At 58.4% G+C, this 17,721-nt stretch overlaps 2 protein-coding genes across 2 annotated transcripts; both read right to left on the reverse strand.

Moving 5' to 3' along the window:
- Positions 1 to 3,560: 3,560 nt before the first annotated feature.
- Positions 3,561 to 3,929, reverse strand: B0H18DRAFT_849244 (uncharacterized protein; the record flags this gene model as incomplete). The annotated part of the gene is made up of 1 exon (XM_048039585.1): positions 3,561 to 3,929. A coding segment is annotated over one exon (369 nt), but the record flags the coding sequence as incomplete, so codon positions are not given.
- Positions 3,930 to 4,370: 441 nt separating this feature from the next.
- B0H18DRAFT_1109814 (uncharacterized protein) lies at positions 4,371 to 5,276 on the reverse strand (the record flags this gene model as incomplete). The annotated part of the gene is made up of 1 exon (XM_048032762.1): positions 4,371 to 5,276. Exon 1 carries the CDS (start codon positions 5,124 to 5,126, stop codon positions 4,371 to 4,373), a length of 756 nt encoding a protein of 251 aa, XP_047885120.1. The 5' UTR covers positions 5,127 to 5,276.
- Between the last annotated feature and the right edge of the window lie 12,445 nt (positions 5,277 to 17,721).

A 17,721-nucleotide genomic window follows, 5' to 3' on the forward strand; every position in this document is an offset into this window, starting at 1 on the left:
TGTGCAAGATAGCTCCCGGTGGAGGAGTACAACCCCGAGGTTGAGGCCGATGATCTCGCCTTCATATACGGTGTGTTTTGTCGACGGGCCGAGATGGTATCGGAGGACCTTGGGCACTCCGCCCGGTATGATCAGGACGGCCGCAGCGCCGACTCCCTCGTCTATGTCCGACCCATCTGAATAGACTCTCCATCCATCCTTCCTCGCCCATACCAGTTCCTCGGCTGCTGCGTCCTCTTTCGATGGTGCTATTGATACCCGGAATGGGGGTCGCCAGCTTGGTGGGAGGCGTACCGCCTCGATCGTCTCAATCTCCTCGGGGTCGAGTTCAAATGCTCCGAGTATCTCGTGGAGGGGGCTTCGGTGTTTTTTGACCCATCTCGAGGCTTGCTTGACATGTCGGTGGAGTGGGTGAGAGGTGGGTAGAGTGCATAACCTAGAAGCTTCGTGCATTATCATTTTGTCCACTAACAGGTGAAACGGAAGCAGATTCAAATGCGCAGTCATGGAGTCGGTGGGCGTCGAGCGCATTGCGCCCGATATCATCAGGCAAGCTTGTCTGTGGACACGTTCCAGCTTACGAATTACTCCAACAGATCCGTAGCGTCGCTTTCTGCCCTCCATCTGCCTCTGTGGGACAATCCATACGCTCGCAGCATAAAGCATGGCAGGGATGAGCATCTGAAGATACAGGGACTTCACGTGTCTCATGGGGATCCCGTGTTTCGGACGCGCGAGGCGGCCGAATTGTAGCAGCCATGTAGTGCCCTTCTTCAGGGCGTACTCGGCCTGCTTTTTGAATCGCAGCTTTCGATCTATCCAGACTCCTAGGAACTTCGCGTCCTCGGAGGGCTGTACCGACCCATCTGACAGGTCTAGCGATGGACCCAAGTCCTCTTTTGCGAGTCTCGGGTCAGCGTGCAGAAGACACAGCTTCGAGATTTCGAAGCGGGAGTTCCGTGTCTTGGACCACTCCTTCGCGCCGCCTGTGCGTTCCATGTAGTTCCGTAGCTTCGTACAGGTCTCGTCCAGGTCCTTTCCCACTACGACCGTAGCCACATCATCAATGAAACCGAGCGCCAGCTCGCCTCTCTTCTTGTCAGCGCATTCCAGCAAGACGAGGTTGTAGATCTTATATAACAAAACTGAGAGCGGGCAGCCTTGGTCGATTCCGCTCAGAATCTCGAATAAGTCGGATACGAAGTCATCAAACGTCAAGCGCGTCTTGCGCCCTTTGAGCTTCTCGCGAAGCCAATCTACCACCGCAGCGGGTACGCCGCGCATCCGAAGCTCGTGAAAGAGTCGTTCCGGGATGGCGCTAGGGAACGCCGCCTCGACGTCAAGAAACAGGACTGAGGCGACCTTTTTGGTTCGCCATGCATCCCGGATTGTTTTGGTCAGGAGATGTAGTGAGTCAGTCGTCGTACGACCCGCCCGGCCTCCGAAGTGGAGGTTAGGGAACAGGTTGAGCTTCTCCAGCTCATATTCCACTGTCTCAGCGACACATGAAGATAGAATCTTCGCCATGCAGCTCATGAGAGCAATAGGCCGGTATGCCTTAGCAACAGAGTAATCACTCTTCCCGGGTTTCCGCAGTACCACTGTCGTGGACAGCTTCCACTCCTCGGGGTAGTACCGTAGATCAAACGTAGCACGGAAGAGGCAGCCGAGTATGGGGACCAATAGATCTGCGCACCGTTTGTATACCTCATTTGGTATTCCATCTGGGCCCGGCGCCTTGAACTCCTTTAGTCGATGGCACGCCGCATGGACCTGTTGGTCTGAGACGTGTGCAAACTCGAAAGCGGCGGGAGGGTAATCCTCGGTATCTGGGTCCGGGAGCTCGAGGTCGGGTGGAGGCTGCGGGAAGAATGTCTCGTACAGGACTCGACTCTTCGCTTCATTCCCGCGTTCGAGCCGGGCGCTGCCTGGGCGATGTAGCGGGGGCACCCGGCTCTTGCTTCCGTCTGTTGATCCGGCGCGGATGTACTTGCCTACGGTCCAGATCGATTTTGCGTCCGCTTCTTCGAGCCATGCGTCCCAGTGCGCTTTCTTGGCTGTGCGCACCTGGTCGCCATATCTGTTTCGAAGTTGCCGGTACTCCCTATGGATGGGATGGTTTGGGAACTCGCGCTGCTTGAACGCGCGGCGTCCCTGCCGTCCGACTTCCCTCCGCAGCTTGTCCAGCTCCTTCGAGTACCACCGCTTAGCAAACGGTGGCGGTTTCGTCTCCGGTACTGTCTCCTGAATAGTTTCAGTGAGCGTAGTCATGAGCGTGGCTAGTAGTTCGTCAAAACTTTCCTTGGATTCCATTCGTCTGTCTGGTACCGGCACGTCCTCGAGTCGTATGGCAAGCTCTGTTCTGAACTCGTTCCAGTCCACCTTCCTGAAGTTTCGAAACTTCCGGGGTATCGCCCTAGGGACGTCGAGTAGGAACGTAGTGCGAATGGGGAAGTGGTCGGTGTGGGGTGGGCGTATGTCCGGGGCAACCTCGCATGATATTAGGCAGTCCTTCAGCCCTCTGTTGCGAAGACGTTGTCTGGGCGTGTGAGGTTCTTTGTGCGTGAAGCCTCGAGCGTGGGGATGCCCTGTGGTAGGAGCATGTGCATGTCAAAGACACTCAGCATGTCTATGAGCCGGTCTGCTTGGTCTAGGGCCTGGTTCGTGAACAGGTGGGCGTTCCGTTCATCGTCCCAGAGAGGATGGTGGCGGTTGAAGTCTCCGAGCCAGAGGATATGACGTTCAGGGTCCTCATCGTCATCCCGTAGTAGCTTCCGTGTCTCCCGAGATAGAACCGCCTGGGCAAGATTACTGTCCTGGGGATTGTAGATATTAAAGATGTGTATCGTAGAGGCGGTGAGGCGGAGCGTAATCGCCGTGATGTCAGGGGACTTGATCGGGATCGCTGTCCAGCTATTAGTGGATACGTGTTTGTTAATTAGTAGGACAGAGCGTGACGTAGCCTCATTATCTTTGTGACCAATAGGGTAGATTACAATCCAGTCAGCAGCCGCGCGGGTGTTGTCGAGGTGATCAATGTAGGGCTCTTGCAGGGCTACTATGTCAAACTCGGCAACATTGTGGAGCAGGGCGCACTGGGCGACGTTCGACTTGTTCACATTGGCTTGGCAGACCTTGAGTTCCCTAGAATGTTCCATCATCATTGAGGTTGTTGTAATACTCCTGGGATCTCATTGACGTGCGCGAGCTGGGGCGAGTCGGTGGTGCAGAACGTGTGGTGAATCCGCCTTCGCCTGTCAGCGTTGACTGGCGTTTGCCATCCGCCGATCGGAAGCTGGTAGTCTGTGGATGAGAGTAATCAGTAGCGACACTCGGGCCAGGGCCCTTGCCTGCGCGTTTCCATCCCTGGTCTGGTTCGTCACCCCACGAGGTCGCAAGGCGACTCGCTCGTGCTGGGTGCATGCGGCCATGGTCAGCCGGCGGGCCCGCAGGCGCGTCATCGGTACACTGCGGGGGGGCAGCGTCCTCCGGGAAAGGGAAACGGGGCTGGTCTGGTAAGTAGCGTGGTTCCCAAGAAGTCGGGTCATCAGCAATCGGGAAAAACGGTACTGTTCCAGCGTGTTAGCACGCTGGATCTTGTGGTTCGCCTCCATGAATGTGGGGCAGTGGCGTTCCCAGGATGCATGTCCTGCCACCTTGCAGTTCACACACCAACGCTTGCGTCCCGGAGGGACCTTGCACTTCTGGGTCGTGTGCTCTGGGGACGCGCATGTTCCGCACTTAGCAGTCTCGGTGCAGTCGGAGGCCATATGGCCTGGTTCCAGGCGCTGGCATTTCATGCAGCGCCGCGCCTCCTTGACCAGACGCCAGGCGTTCAGTCTTTGGCCGAAGTACATGAGGCCATTGACAATGACGTCATTGGCTCTCTTCGCACTGCTGAACTTCGCGATTGCATACGCGGTCTGCTGGTTCAATTTCGTTATCAATCGGCTTGATCCAGTGCACCACCATTAGATCCTTTCATTCCAGCCATTCTCTTTCTCGAGCAGTCTGTACGCCTGCTCGCTCGGAACGAAAGACGTCGACACATTCTGCCAACCACAGCATAGTGGCGTGCTCGCACGGTCGCTTCGAGGCCGAACTTGGCTGTGAAAGCAGCCAAGTGCTTCTCGATCCTCATCCAGTCGACCACCTCCTTGGAGGTTAGCTCGTACAGGATTCCCCCGTTCTTGAGCTTCTGTGCGGTCAAGAACTTCGCCCCCTCAGGGACTACGATTCCTCCTCGTTGCCATCAGTTCTAGTGCAAGGTTGGCCTTCGTGACCAGCTCCAGCTCGGTGAGAGGCGTCCATCCTCTCTAGCTCTCGACTTACGTCAATTAGCATCTGACGTCCTCGTGCGCTCTGTCGCTTCATCGTCGAGGCATGTGCGGCAGGGAGCTGATGCTGGATGGCCGCCGCGTACGAGGGTCGTCCCCCGCGCCATCCATATGGACACCTCCGTCATTCACAGGAGCGACGTGCTCATGATGTACGACTTGCGGAGGTGCCTTCAGCACCTCCTGCGTCTCTTTCAAGGCACCCTGGAGGTCGCCTCGCAGGCCGTCGACCGTCTCCAGGTCCTTCGCCAGCTTCTTCTGAGACGCAGCGATCTTACGCACCTCTTCGGTCAATCTCCCCAACATCCCGTTTAACTCCGTGGTCGATTGCACCTGCCGGTCCACCATTTCCTCCAGGCGGCCGGCCTTGTCCTCGTCGAGCTCCCCTGGCTCGGCCTCGCTTCTTTCCGTGAGCTTTATCAGGATCGGACGTATGTCGTCCAGGACCTTGGCGGCTGGACGGTTGTCGCGAATGGCCTCTGCGTAAGACGCGAAGGCGTAGATGGCCTCTCGTACCTGCGCCTGGTTGCTCGTCTCGGCGCAGAAGCGTAGGCCCTCTACCAGGGCACCCACCGAAGGTTGGGTCTCTTCTGGTATTAGGGCTCGGCTCACTAGAACCTTGTACGCCTTGTCGTACGAGTCCACCTTCTCTCTCTCCGTCTTCAGGTCCATCGGCGGCGCCGAGGCTGTCGCTCTCGTGTTAGGTCGCTCACTGGCGCCTCTCGTCGTCGGTGATGCCACCGGTTTCGCCGTCTTTGACGTCGTCCCTCCCTTCGCGGAGTTCGACATCGAGCCTGAGTAATGTAAAGTACTAGTAGTATTGCCTAGCGAGCTTTCTGTAAGCTCCTGTTGCTGTCCTCACGTCCGTATACCCCTCCCGTCAGAGGTCCGGACCGTGGGAAAATCGCCAGAGGTGAGCGTTAGAAGCAAAGAGGGATCTCCTGATCAGACCTCAGAACCATACTGTGCGTAGTGCGGGTACACGTCCACTGACGGAAACGGGAACATTCTTCGAGTCTCCCAGTAACTCGGCTTTGATCAGCTATGTAGGTCTGCGAACCAGAGAACAGCGGGTGTCTTGTAAAGATCTGATCTCGGCGCCCGAAAGTGAATTTCCCTGGGCGCCTGACATTTGACTCCGCGACGCCGGTTCGCGATCTCCGAGATGGGCCCTATTCGATTCGAAGATGTGCTTCCGCCCCTGTCGCGAGCTGCCAGCACCCAAATGCAAACTTCTCCCCGTCTCTCAGTCATCCGCACTGCAGCTCAGTAATCTGTGATTCTGGGTATATATAGGCACTGGAAAACTACGACACCTGCGATTCTAGTAGGAGGACGAATCGATGACACGCAAGGCAGGACGGCTGTCAAGTCCGCAGGTGTGTCGTAGTGGTCGTCTACCTGCCGGGGTCACCGACGTGTTGCGAGGGCGTCGTCGATACGTCAGCAGCTCTGGCTCAAGATATATCACGAAGGCCAGCGAGTCCTCTCCGGTGCCGGTTCACAAGCTTGAAACCTCGAGTTGTCGGTCGCCCGAGTGGACGAAGTCTGCGTTCACTACTGCCGTGGCCCCTCTCTATCAGTCCCCAAAACTCGTGGATATGTTCGTTGTACGTATCTATCTGTAAACCCGACAGATAGTCAAACGGTCCGTCGGGTTGAGAGGCGTGTACGGTGGCCCGCGTTGGGCAGCAAGTGAAGCCTGGGGACCCTCTCCTGGAGCGCTACAGGATCGACTCCCCGCCACGGATCGAGCAGTCACGTTTTGCATATTCACAGCACGACCTTCAGATCGTCACTTGGCCGTCTTGTATGTCTCCCTGAGACTTGTCGTCGACGCTGGCAGATCTGACAACTAATTTTTGTGGCAGGAGACCACGGCGTCAGTACGTACTATCGGTACACCAATTCCGTGCTGCTGATTGGTGTGGGCGGTGTGATGGCAAGCGAGGCGACGGAGTCGCGCGAGCACGTCGTGAACTCCACGGCAGACCGCTCTGTGGTCCGCGCCGCACTCGCTTCGTGCACACGCATATCAAAGTAATGTCTGTGTCACGACGGCCTTGTGAGCGTGTCTGAGGATATGGACCTCCACGGAACGAATTAGGACGGACGGTCCATTGCCTACCAGTGCCATCGATCACGTGTGTCATCAGGTCGAATTCGCTCTCCCGTCCCCCGAGTCGACACCAGCTTCACTGCGCACCCCATTCTAACCCCTTCCTCTCGACAGCGGGCTGTCGCACATTCTTTCATCATACTCTGCAGCGGCCACCATGGTATACTACGTCTTGGAGGTTCACTACTGCGGAAGGAAGGCAGAGTTGGCCCTTCTGCATAGACGCACCGCCGCTGGGTACGTCGAAACCTTTCTCCAGGACGACCTGCAAAGCCTCGACATCCCGCGCGAACCTGCGGCCATCGTCACGAGTTTCTGGAGAGACGAGGTGCCAGTGGTGCGATGCTCGTGGAATGCCGAACATCCCACCGACGACTTGGACGCTCTCGTGTGTCTCTTCCTCGGTCCAGGGAGACTTACCGCTCACTCCCGGTCTACCCTTTGCAGCATCAGGCACTAGTAGTGTTCACGCCAACGGCGCGAGCAATACGCACAACGCGGATGCGTAAAGTACTCAATGACAAACTGCGCGAGTTGCAAATGTGAGTGCAACCACGGTGTATAGTCTGGGTTATGGTTCAAATCGGAGTGTCTTCTAGTACGGTGCTCACTGCCGAGTTCCGGTTGGTTCTATTACTACGTTGATGACATCCCCCACGCAGCCTAACGCGACCCACAGGACTGAACCTGTAGCGGTGAAGCAAGAAGTGGCAGACGACGGCATCGCACTCTGGGGCGCCGCGAAGGAGAACGCACCGCCAGGCCATCAGGACGCGCCGGCCAATCCAGGACATCGCAGCAGAGTCAAGCCCGGCGCTCTGAAGACGGCTCTGGACACTGCAATCGCTGCAGCGGGCGCGCGCCTGGAGGCACTCGGGCGCGACGTGGAGGCCCGCCAGGATGACATAGTCCAGACGGGAGAGTGGCTCGATCAGTATGAGGCACAGCTGCAGGCGAGACAGATGGCGCTTCGCGAGCGTGGGATGGGTCAGTCTCATATTCAGCGCGCCTCGCGAGTGCTAACACTCATTCGCAATGACTCCCAGACTCGGAGACGGCTAACGCGCGGAAGGAGGAGGCGTTGACCCGAGTCGAGGCCCACTTGTCTGAGACGCTGACGGCGCACAGCACAGGGACACCCAGATTGCTGACGCACGAACCCAGCGGGCGAAAGTATGGGCCCAGCTGGCAGATAAACAGACCAACTTCGTCAAGGGGCGCATGCAGCTGACCCAAGTGACCGCAGAGCGAGATCTACTCGCGCAGAAGAAAGCGACGCTTCAGGCGGACCTTGTGCAGGCGAGGATGACAGAGGATGAACAACAGGCTCGGCATGACACGATTGCTTGTGAGTTGATTACAAAAGGCAGTTTGGGGTCTGTCTGACCTCATTCAGCGCTGCGGGCGGAATTGGGGACACTGGGACCGGAAGTGCAGGCAGTACGAGCGGCTATTGCTGGTAAACATGTTGGCATGGTTCTCTGGAGTGGGTACTCACAAAACCTACTAGTGACGGAAGAGGAACTTCGCCAGTTGGAGCTCAGCACACAAGCTGAGATCGAAAGGCAAATGATCGTGGAGCGAAACACCCAGAGTGAGTACGACCAATCATGCATGTTCTTGTGTGTACTGATCATGAGCAACGAGCAGTCTTGAGCGAGAAGTTCGTCCAGACATAGTTGGATCTGATGGGCGAGGCTCTTGGTAAGCTGTCCTAGGCGATGCAGTGTTCTCAGTGATTTGACAACACACGGATTTTAGCCCTTCGCCAGCATCTAGACACGCTCATGCAGCAGCTAGAGGATGAACGCGCTGTACGCAGGCGCAATGCGGAAGAGCTATTCTCCACTGGCCACACGGAGGCCTTCGGTGTGTTATCTCCTCATGACGTTCGCGAGCGTGCCCTATTCACGAGTGTCTTCCACATGTAGTGGGGCGTTCTCGCATTGCGGAGGGATGGGCTGCTAGTGCGACGAGTGTTGAGCTGGAACGACGGTATTGACGCTGTCAGCCAGTTGGCCGTCAGTGTGCCAAGTAAGCCACACCCCTACTGTGACATGTCGTAGTACACGCTACAGTCAAACACGGACTACTCTCACCATCCTTCAGGCGTTCACTATCCTTTAAATACCCCTTGAATGTGTATCATCTCGTATTGTAACGGTCCTTTCATGTATCATACACTGTATCAGCGATGTAATACCTTTTGTTGGGCTTGATTCGAACAACGTAGTGCACAGTAGCAGAAGATGCTGGCCCAGGCTAGTGCAATACCCAAGGCTGACACTCTAAAGCATCTTGCGACCGTTGCGGCACTGCAGCGATTGAGCTACCGTGCGCATATGATTCAAGTGGCTCGAAGGTGTCGGTGAGGCCTGAAGTACCCTTCATTGACACGACTGGTGGCGTCGTCTGGTAGCCTCAGGGCAAGGCATCCGACAGCACCCAAGGCTTGGTCGAGACTGCGAAATGTCCGGAGTGTCTGACAATAGCATACCCATGAACCCTTCTCCGATGGGTATATTTAAATGACAAATAACGCCACGGGCAATACACTATAGTAAGGAAGACATGATGATACGATACACATAATCGATGTGAGATATATAAAGACGGTGAGAGTACTGTGTCGGGCTGCTATGTGCACCACGGCGTGGCAACAGCTTACGGGTAGATCTTCATCCTCCTGCCCATAGAAGATGTCCCTCAACTCACCGCTGCATAGGGAACATAGTGGTAAGTAGGCCATCGCGGCCGCGACCGTCGTACAGTAACGACGGACCAGAGGATTCCCTGTGCGCAGCGCGCTCGCCCTCTAGCTGCTGCGTGAACATCTCGACCCGCTCGCGAAGCACTGGATGTCCGTCCGTCGTCAGCGCCATGAGAACGCATCTATCTCCCAGGACAGCTTACCAGAAATGTCGCCTAGCAGATCCAGCTGTGTCCGGACAACCTTCTTGCCAAAGTCTGGCCGTCACTCGTCATCAGCATACACAAGGGCATGACTGATCGTACGCAGACGCACTCTGAGCTTTCAACTCCACGGCCTGTCGTATGTCGACCACGGCTTGCCGCTTGAGCGTTGAGCGGCGGCTGCCCTCTTCAGTCACTAGGAGGGGTGTGAGTACCAGCTCCGAAACGCCATGACAACATGCTTACGAATAGCGACTGCGTGTATCGCCTCCGCCTCCGGTCGCAGCGCGTCCAATTCAACTCGCAACGCTGGAGGAATTCAGACGGGATCCAACGCTACCCATGCCCATGGACTCACAAGTAATCGTGTCCTGCGTAACTTGCTGTTCGGCTTCGCTCGGCTTCCTCTCCTGCACAGCTTGAAGGTCCGCCTGAAGGGCCGCCACCTCCTGCGCGAGCCGATCCCTCGCTGTGGTCACCTCGGCCAGCCGCATCTGCCCCCTGACGGCCTGGGTCTCGGCGTGGGCCAGCTTCGCCTCCGCCTCCGCTACCTGGGTGGCTGTCTCCGCCAGCTGGGTATCCGGGGCACTCAGCCTTGTCCTCGCCTCGTACAACTGGCCCTCAGCGCGTGTCAGCGCCGCGTCCGTCCGCGCCGCATCTGCCGCCATCTCTGCGGATCGACATCAGCACTGGCCGCAGCGCACGGGAGGAGACTTACCCCTCTCTTGCTCGCGGAGCGCCGCCTCGCTCGCTCGCAGCCGGGCTTCGCGCTGAGTGAGCCGGTCACTCACCCACGCCGTCTCATCCCGGCGGTCCTCGAGATCGCGCTGGAGTTCCTCCAGGCGCGCGTCTGCTGCAGCGGCCGCCTCGTCCAGAGCCGGCTTCAGACTGCCCACAATACTGCCCACAATACTGGGCTCGACTCCGTTGCGATCGCCGGGCGGGACGTTCACGTTCGCGGTGCCGGCGTCGGCACCCCAGAGAGCCTCGGCGTCATCCGGGACTTCTTGCTTCACCGCTACTTCATCCACGTCGGCCCCGTTCGAGATGTCCAGGAGCACAGCGCGAGCAGCAGTTCCAGCCGTCCCAGTGTCAGAAGCCCCAGCAGCGCAAGCAGGTCCGGCAACACCAGTTACATTCTGCGAGGACCCAGTGTCAGGACGAGTGTTCGTGTCAGTAGAGCCTCTTGCAGGAGGATTGACGTCGAGACGAGTCCCAGCATCTGCAGTCGGTTGCGTAGCCGGTGCGGATGTTTGTGTGCTGGACGTGGAAGCTTGCTGCCGTAGTCGTTTCGCCTGGTTCGCAGTGCCACCACCATTAGTGGGCGAGCGTGCGCGCTTCGACGCTCCAGAGGGCTGAGCTGGGGTTGGAACGGCTTGCGACGCCGGCTCTGTGTCACTGCAAGGTCCATCAGTCTCGCCGACCACCGGTGCTGAGCCGAACGTACGTGATCTCGGCGACAATCTGGGAGCTAGACGTTTCGGCGAGCTGAGCGAGAGTACAGGTCCTTGGGCGGGCGGTGGACTCACATGTTCATTTCGAGCAGTTGGCGTTTGAACGCCTTGCGTTCGTTCTTCGTCTGCGCGTTGACGCGAGCGGGCAAGAGCGCGTCGATCGCCGCGCGCTGAAACGAGGAGTGAGCGATGTGTTCGCCGGCGGTGTAGAGACGGGAGCCTACCAGAGCGTCCGAGGCGTCTCCGCGATGCTCGATATTCCATGCGCACCGTATCGCTGGGACAGAGCCTATCCAGGAACTGGTGGTGCGAGCCCCAGGTTCGCGAGGGATGCCGAGCTTTACAAGGTCTTCCCTGACGAACCGTTCGATATACTTTGGAGACCGCCGCCTATGGGAAACGGCCAGTTGAGCTTTCACCCCAGAGTACTGGAAGTCCAAGACGTAGTGCTGCATGTTGTTAGTCTGGAAAGTCGTGCACGACAGCCCGCTGCCGAGAGAAGGGGATAGTCTGAGTATGTCGGTAGTGATGATATGTTGCGGACACGACTCACAACGGGTGCGGCAGTGGAACCAAGTAACACACGTGATTGGACTCGCGGACCCAGATCGGCGTCGCTGTCCCTCCTCGCGCGACGGCCCCATGTCACTTCAGATATCTCCCGCATAATCCTTCGCCAGGACGTCCGCATCGTCCACAAGACCTGCGGGCGGCGTGCTGCCCATGCGCACGTATCTTGTACCAGCCAGTCACAGCATGAACAAGTTCACAAGCAAAGGCTGCAGCGGGAATCTCGACGTGCTCGTCCTCTGTTGTCGCCGACCATTACATAGTGTACGCCAATCAGCACACCTGCATTACCGACAGCGACGCAAAATGAGGGATCAATATAGCTAAGAAGATGTCGGTCACTACTCAGCGCTCAGCAGCGCCGACTATGCGTCCCATTCACCAAAAGGAAAATTGCCTGCTCGTGGCGGAGAATCGATCCCCCGGTGCGCTTCGAAGGCGCGACTCCCCAGGCACCATGTTGCCCGGGCATGCCGCAATCACGTTCGGAGACTACGACCGCTTCGTTAAACAGTCGACGTGCGGAGTCCACGCACCACGAATGTGTTCGCACTTTCGAGGGCGATATTGACCAGTAAGACTGACATTTGGGACCGCCGCGGTCACGCGTAGCAGCGAGATACGATGCCAGGGTACCACAAGACAAACCTCGACGAGGGCGCCGTCACTGACAGACACAGGACACTGCAGCTGGCAGGCGTCGCGCGAGGCGACGAAAGGCTGACGCCTGTCGAGACTCGAATTTGGTTGCCGTCATCGCCACGCGCTGTCAGGAAAAGGGGCCCGCGGAAGACATCTGGTGTGACAGGCTGAGAGCTGCACATGCGGGAGGTTGACTGCAGCGCGCCCGAGTCGAACCTAGCAACATGTGACGAGTGGTTATGGACTCCCCTCTCCAAGCCGTCGAGCTGTCAAGACAGAAGGCCAGCCCGTAAATCCAGCCCATGCACCATCACATGCATCGTGATCAGAAGTCGACCATGGACCAAATCGAGTGTGGCACCACTTCAACTCCGGACACGGCCTGTAACGGAGCCAACAATGTGCCCGCGCCCGGACTAGGTCAATTAAAAGTGACCGTGTCAGCGTGCGGGGAAGCGCGGCAAGCCGTGGAGCTGCGATGCGAATCGCCGTCCTGAGGGGAGACGCAGGCAGGAAAAAAAGTGAGGTCTGGTCATGGGGCAGCGGAGAATCGATCCCCTGGCGCACTTCAGGAGGCCAACTCTCCAGGCCTCACTCGGTGCCCAGGAGCCGCCCATCGCTAACCGCTACGCTACGCAGCGTACGTCAACAGAACACGCACCACGAGTATCTCGGCGTCGAAGGGATGCCGCTCGAGCATTGAAAGTCGAACGATGAGGGGATCCCAACGGGACGCGGCCGACTCGTAGGTACAGGTGGAGCACCATTTCTGCCAGTGGCATCGAGAAGACGGAGGAAGTGCTCTGAATTGACGGGTCCAGATGCTCTGAACGGCTTGGTGGAGCTATACAGTACATACCATAATCGACGTCGACGCTTCCCGGAACAGCCGTCTGCGGCGACGCAACGACAGCCTGTCATCCCCGGGCATCCTCCGCGGAGATTGGCACCCGAGAGGACTCGCTCGCCTTCGTGACATATCTTGAGCCACAGATTCGCCGTCCCGACGACTCGGACGCCCTCACAACACGTCGGCGAGTCGTGACCTGTGACCCCGGCAGGCATTGGCAGACGACTGAGGCTACGACGCACCTGCGGACGTCACAGCCGCTCCGCCTTGCGTGTCATCGATTCATTTTCCTAGAAATCGCAGGTGTCGTATGTTTCCAGTGCCCATAAATACCCAGCATCACCGATAAAGCTGCAGTGGGGACGACTCGGACACACGGAGAGGAGTGCAGGGGGTTGGGAAGCGGATGAATCCGCGTTGGAGGATCTCGGAGATCGCGAACCGGCCTCGCGGAGTCAAAATCAGGCTCTGCCGGTTCAACTCAGCAAGCCGAGATTGGATCTTTACAAGACACCCGTTTCGCAGACTAACAAAACTGGATAAATGGGAGCTATCGGGTAACTCGAAGAACGTGTCCGTTTCCGTCAGTGGGCGTGTGCCCGCACCGTGATGCGCACAGCAAGAAGTTCTGAGGTCTGATCAGGCTTGAAGGGACCAATAGTACAGGACAACGTGTCTAATCCGACTCTACTAGTAAATGATAGTCAGGTGTCTAAAGGACTGTGAGATTAGTCTGTGTGTGGCTGCATCGTGCATTACAACGTATATCAATCGGGCACTGAACACATCGACGACCCACTGGCTGACAACGTCCACAGCGATGCTACAGGTCAGCAACCGTCGCGCTAACACCCTGGCATCCTGCCGCGTGACTCGGAGGACGCCCCTTGACTCCCAGCTGCAAAGGGGACACGTAATGAATAGATCGTCACGCCCGCGAAGGAACCTGAATGACGCACCGAAGGCCTCTCCCCGGGCATCTGCCAAGGTGGGGCATTGCTCCTGTGCCTTCGCAGCGCGCTCGTCCTCCCGCTTCCGCTTAAGCTCCTCCAGCTGCCGTTGAAGGGCTAGACACCGCTACGTTGTCAGCACATCGCTGAGAAACACCGCGTCGCCTAGGGAAGCTTACCAAGCCTGACATCCATCAGATCCCACATTTCCCGGGCGAACTTCTCGCTCATGACTGCTCATCGCTCGTGGTCAGCATATGTGAGTATGGATGATTGATCGTGCTCACTCTGGATGTTCCGCTCCACGACCAGTCGCCGGTCGATCTCAGCTTGAGTTTTGAGCTCCAACTGGTGCAGTTCCTCCTCCGCCACTAGGAGGCTTTATGAGTACCCGCTCCAGAGATCCATGCCGATATGCTTACCAACAGCGGCCGCCTGCGCTGCCCGGACTTGTCGTAACCTCTCCAATTCCACCCGCAGCGCTGGACGAAGTCAGACAAAACCCAGGCTGCCTTCGTGCATCAACTCACAAGCGTTCTTGTCATGCAGGGCCTGTATTTTATCCTCTCTCGTCCTCTCCTGTACAAGCTCCGCCCAAACCGTCGCTGCCTCCCGCGAGAGCCGGTCCCGCTCCGCGGTCATACCGGCCAGCAGCACCTGCCCCTCCCCGATCAGAGCCCGCACGTCCGCCAGCAGTGCGCATGCCTCCGCCAGCTCGGTGTCTGCGTCCCCGCGCGGCGTCACCGTCTCAGATAACTGGGCCTCGCACCGAGCGAGCCGCTCGTTCGTCTGCGTGATGTCTTCCTGGCAGGCCTCCAGCTCGCGCCCGAGCTCCACCAGCCGCGCGTGTCTTGCAGCGAGTGCAGCGCAGCGAGTGCCGGCCTTGACCACGCTGCGGTCACCTGCATTGGCTCGTGCGCCGGACGAGGGGCGGAGACGCTTGCTCTCAGGCTCGCCCGCGACAGGCGAGCGCGGGCGCTTTGGCGTTTGAGCCGGGGTCGTGGGGGCTGGTTGTTCGCTCCTGTGGGTTGATTTAGGCTGCGTGAGCGGTGTGATTAGTGCAGGAGAACGGCCTACGAGGATTCGGCGGTGAGCGTCGTGCTGGAAGACTCTCTGGAATGCATGGTTGCCGTCGTGAGTGTTCAGTGAGTGAGTGTGCGACAGCCCGCTGTCGAGAGGAGAATGGGGTGTGCGGTCGACTGAGTGCGGCTCGAAGAGTGGGAGAGTGAATTCAACCAGGTGCAGCGCATGCGCGTGTGCACGGAACCAATCAATGCCAGCGCGAACAGGCGCGAACTACAGAAGCGATATGCCACGGAGTTCACGACGTGTCCGCGCAACTCCACCCCCCCCCCCCCCGGTATCGATACGCGCCGACGCCGTCACAGCAACTCGATTGTGAGATCTGTCAGAGCTGGAGACCAGCGGCAGGGAGCTATGGCAAGACGGTCCAGTGACGGTCGACAGGTCGTGCCGCGGATAGTCAAAAAGTAACCGCTCAATGGGGGGAGTCGATCCCGTAGCGCTCCAGGAGAGTTCCCCAGGCGTCACTAGCTGCCCAAGCGTTCCATCGGACACGGCCGCAACAGACCATTTGACTATCTGCCGACTTTCCAGGGAGGGGTGCACCGCGAACGTATCCACGATTTCTGGGGGGACGGGGCACGGCAGTAGTGAACGCAGACTTTGGCCACTCGGGCGACTGACAGCTCGAGGCTTTGTGACGCAAGCGAAGTCCCAGATGCTTTGGAGCGAACCGAACCAAGAAGAGACGCGTGAACTTCGACGCGATTGACACTGCCGAAAGGACACCGCGCACCGCGACCGTGTTCTCTTCTTCGGTGGCGGATTGGAGGGTGGCAGTCAGGATGCTCCACGCGCACGCCGACGGTGCCTCGGAATGTGAACCGTGTCGGGACAGCCGAGCCCAACTCCTGTCACAACAGAGGAGAGCGGCGTGACAGGGACAGTGAGCATATGATGTCGCTGCAACGGACACCGCGCGATGCAATGAGAACCTGACACCTGTCGGCGCTGGAGCTCCGTTGCTGCCGTCGCCGACCGCATCGAGCGTGACAGCACTTGCACTCCGGATACGCAGGCAGAAAAAGTGAGGTCTGGTCATGGGGCAGCGGAGAATCGATCCCCTGGCGCACTTCAGGAGACCCATTCTCCAGGCCGCACTCGGTGCCCAGGAGCCGCCCTTCGCTGACCACTACGCTACGTCGCATGATCCAGCAGAACACGTACCACGAGTATCTCGGCGTCCCCAGGGAGATGTCGCCGAGCGTGCAAGTCGGGCGAGGGGAGGAGCCCAACGGGACGCGACCGACTCGGAGGGACAGCCGGGCTGGAGCGCCATTAATTCTGCCAGAGGGATCGAGGAGGCGGAGGCATCCGGATCGACGCGTCAAGCTGCTTTGAACGGCGTAGTGGCGCCATACAGTGCGTGTCACAATCGACGTCGACGCATCCCGATTTCCGGAACAGCCGTCTACGGCGACGCAACGAAAGCCTGTCATCCCCCGGGCATCGTCCACTGCATGTCGCGGAAGGGCACCCGAGGACCCGCTCACGCCCTTCGTGGCAGTCAAAACTGGCGACGTACTGACGACGCCCTCGCAACTGATGGTGGCACAGGCAAGCAGACGACGACGACGTACCTGCGAACTTGACTTGAGCCGACCTGCCTTCGTGTCTTCGATTCATATTCCTGGGAGTTGCGAGTGCCGTAGTCGCATATTGCCCAGATATTCACAGAGTCTCAGACAAAGCCGCAGCATGGCTCACTCAGAGAGACACGGAGAGGAGTGCTTTGGGCAGATTTCGGTGCTAGCAGCTCGCGACAGCCGCGGAAGCACATCTTCACATTGAACCCGCTTCAGGGGATCTCGGAGATCGCGGACCGGCTCGCGGAGTCAAAGATCAGGCGCCCGGCGGCCCATGCGGGATCATTTTCGTACATACGCCGAGATTGGATCGTTACAAGACTTTAGCTTCTCTGGTTCGCAGACAAAGGCCGGAGTTATTGCAGGCCACTCGAAGACCGTTTCCGTTCCCGTCAGTGGACATGTGCCCGCTTCCCTACGATGCTGTTGTCGGGCGCACACCTGCAGTCTCACACGGCGCACAACATCGATGACAGACGGTGGACGTCGTGGCGTGCTAGCCTTTCTCGCCGGTCGTCGGACAGCTGGGCCTCCTCCCTCCCAACACCTGGGGCCTGGTCGATGCGCAGGAGGGACGTGCGATGGGTTCGGATTGAGGGGAGCATCATGTGCGTCCTGCTCTACTATAGCGGAGACTCCTCTTCACTGCTAATGTATATGCGCGCGCCTCTGTTTTTGTTGGTCGCTTCCGCAGCAAGCAGTCGCCGCTGAGATTCGGGCCGAGAGAAAGTGGAACGCGTCACGATGCACGGCACTGCCAGATGCAAGCGCGACGTCCTCGTCGGGGAGAGGCAAAGACCTGGATAGCTTTCAGCGACCACGTACGCGGATGTGAGCCGACGTTATTTGGTGATCGCTCACGGAGACTGACAGCATCGCAGAGGCAGAGAGTCCATCTTCCGCTCCATTCCGTTCGAGTCCGCCCGCACCGTCGGTTCCGTCGGCTTCAGCATTATCTGCTAAAAATCAAAATTTCTTTCATGCGACACGGCACTTGCAAGGGCGAAACACCACCTCACGCTCACTAGTGGCACTGCTGACGACGCCGTGTTGGGACGTTACACCCGCCATGCCTTCCGTAGCTCTTAGCTGAACACTAAGCGGTCCGCTCCTGCACTCAATCGAGGCTGGGGACCATCCCACATCGGAAAGCGCGCTGGATGGGGATCACAAGGAGCTACGCACGAGAGCGATCTCCATGCGGATCCGCGGGACAT

Source organism: Fomitopsis serialis (genome assembly GCF_022376445.1).
Source record: "Fomitopsis serialis strain Sig1Antser10 chromosome Unknown B0H18scaffold_298, whole genome shotgun sequence".
In the NCBI taxonomy this organism is placed as follows: Eukaryota; Fungi; Basidiomycota; class Agaricomycetes; order Polyporales; family Fomitopsidaceae; genus Fomitopsis; species Fomitopsis serialis.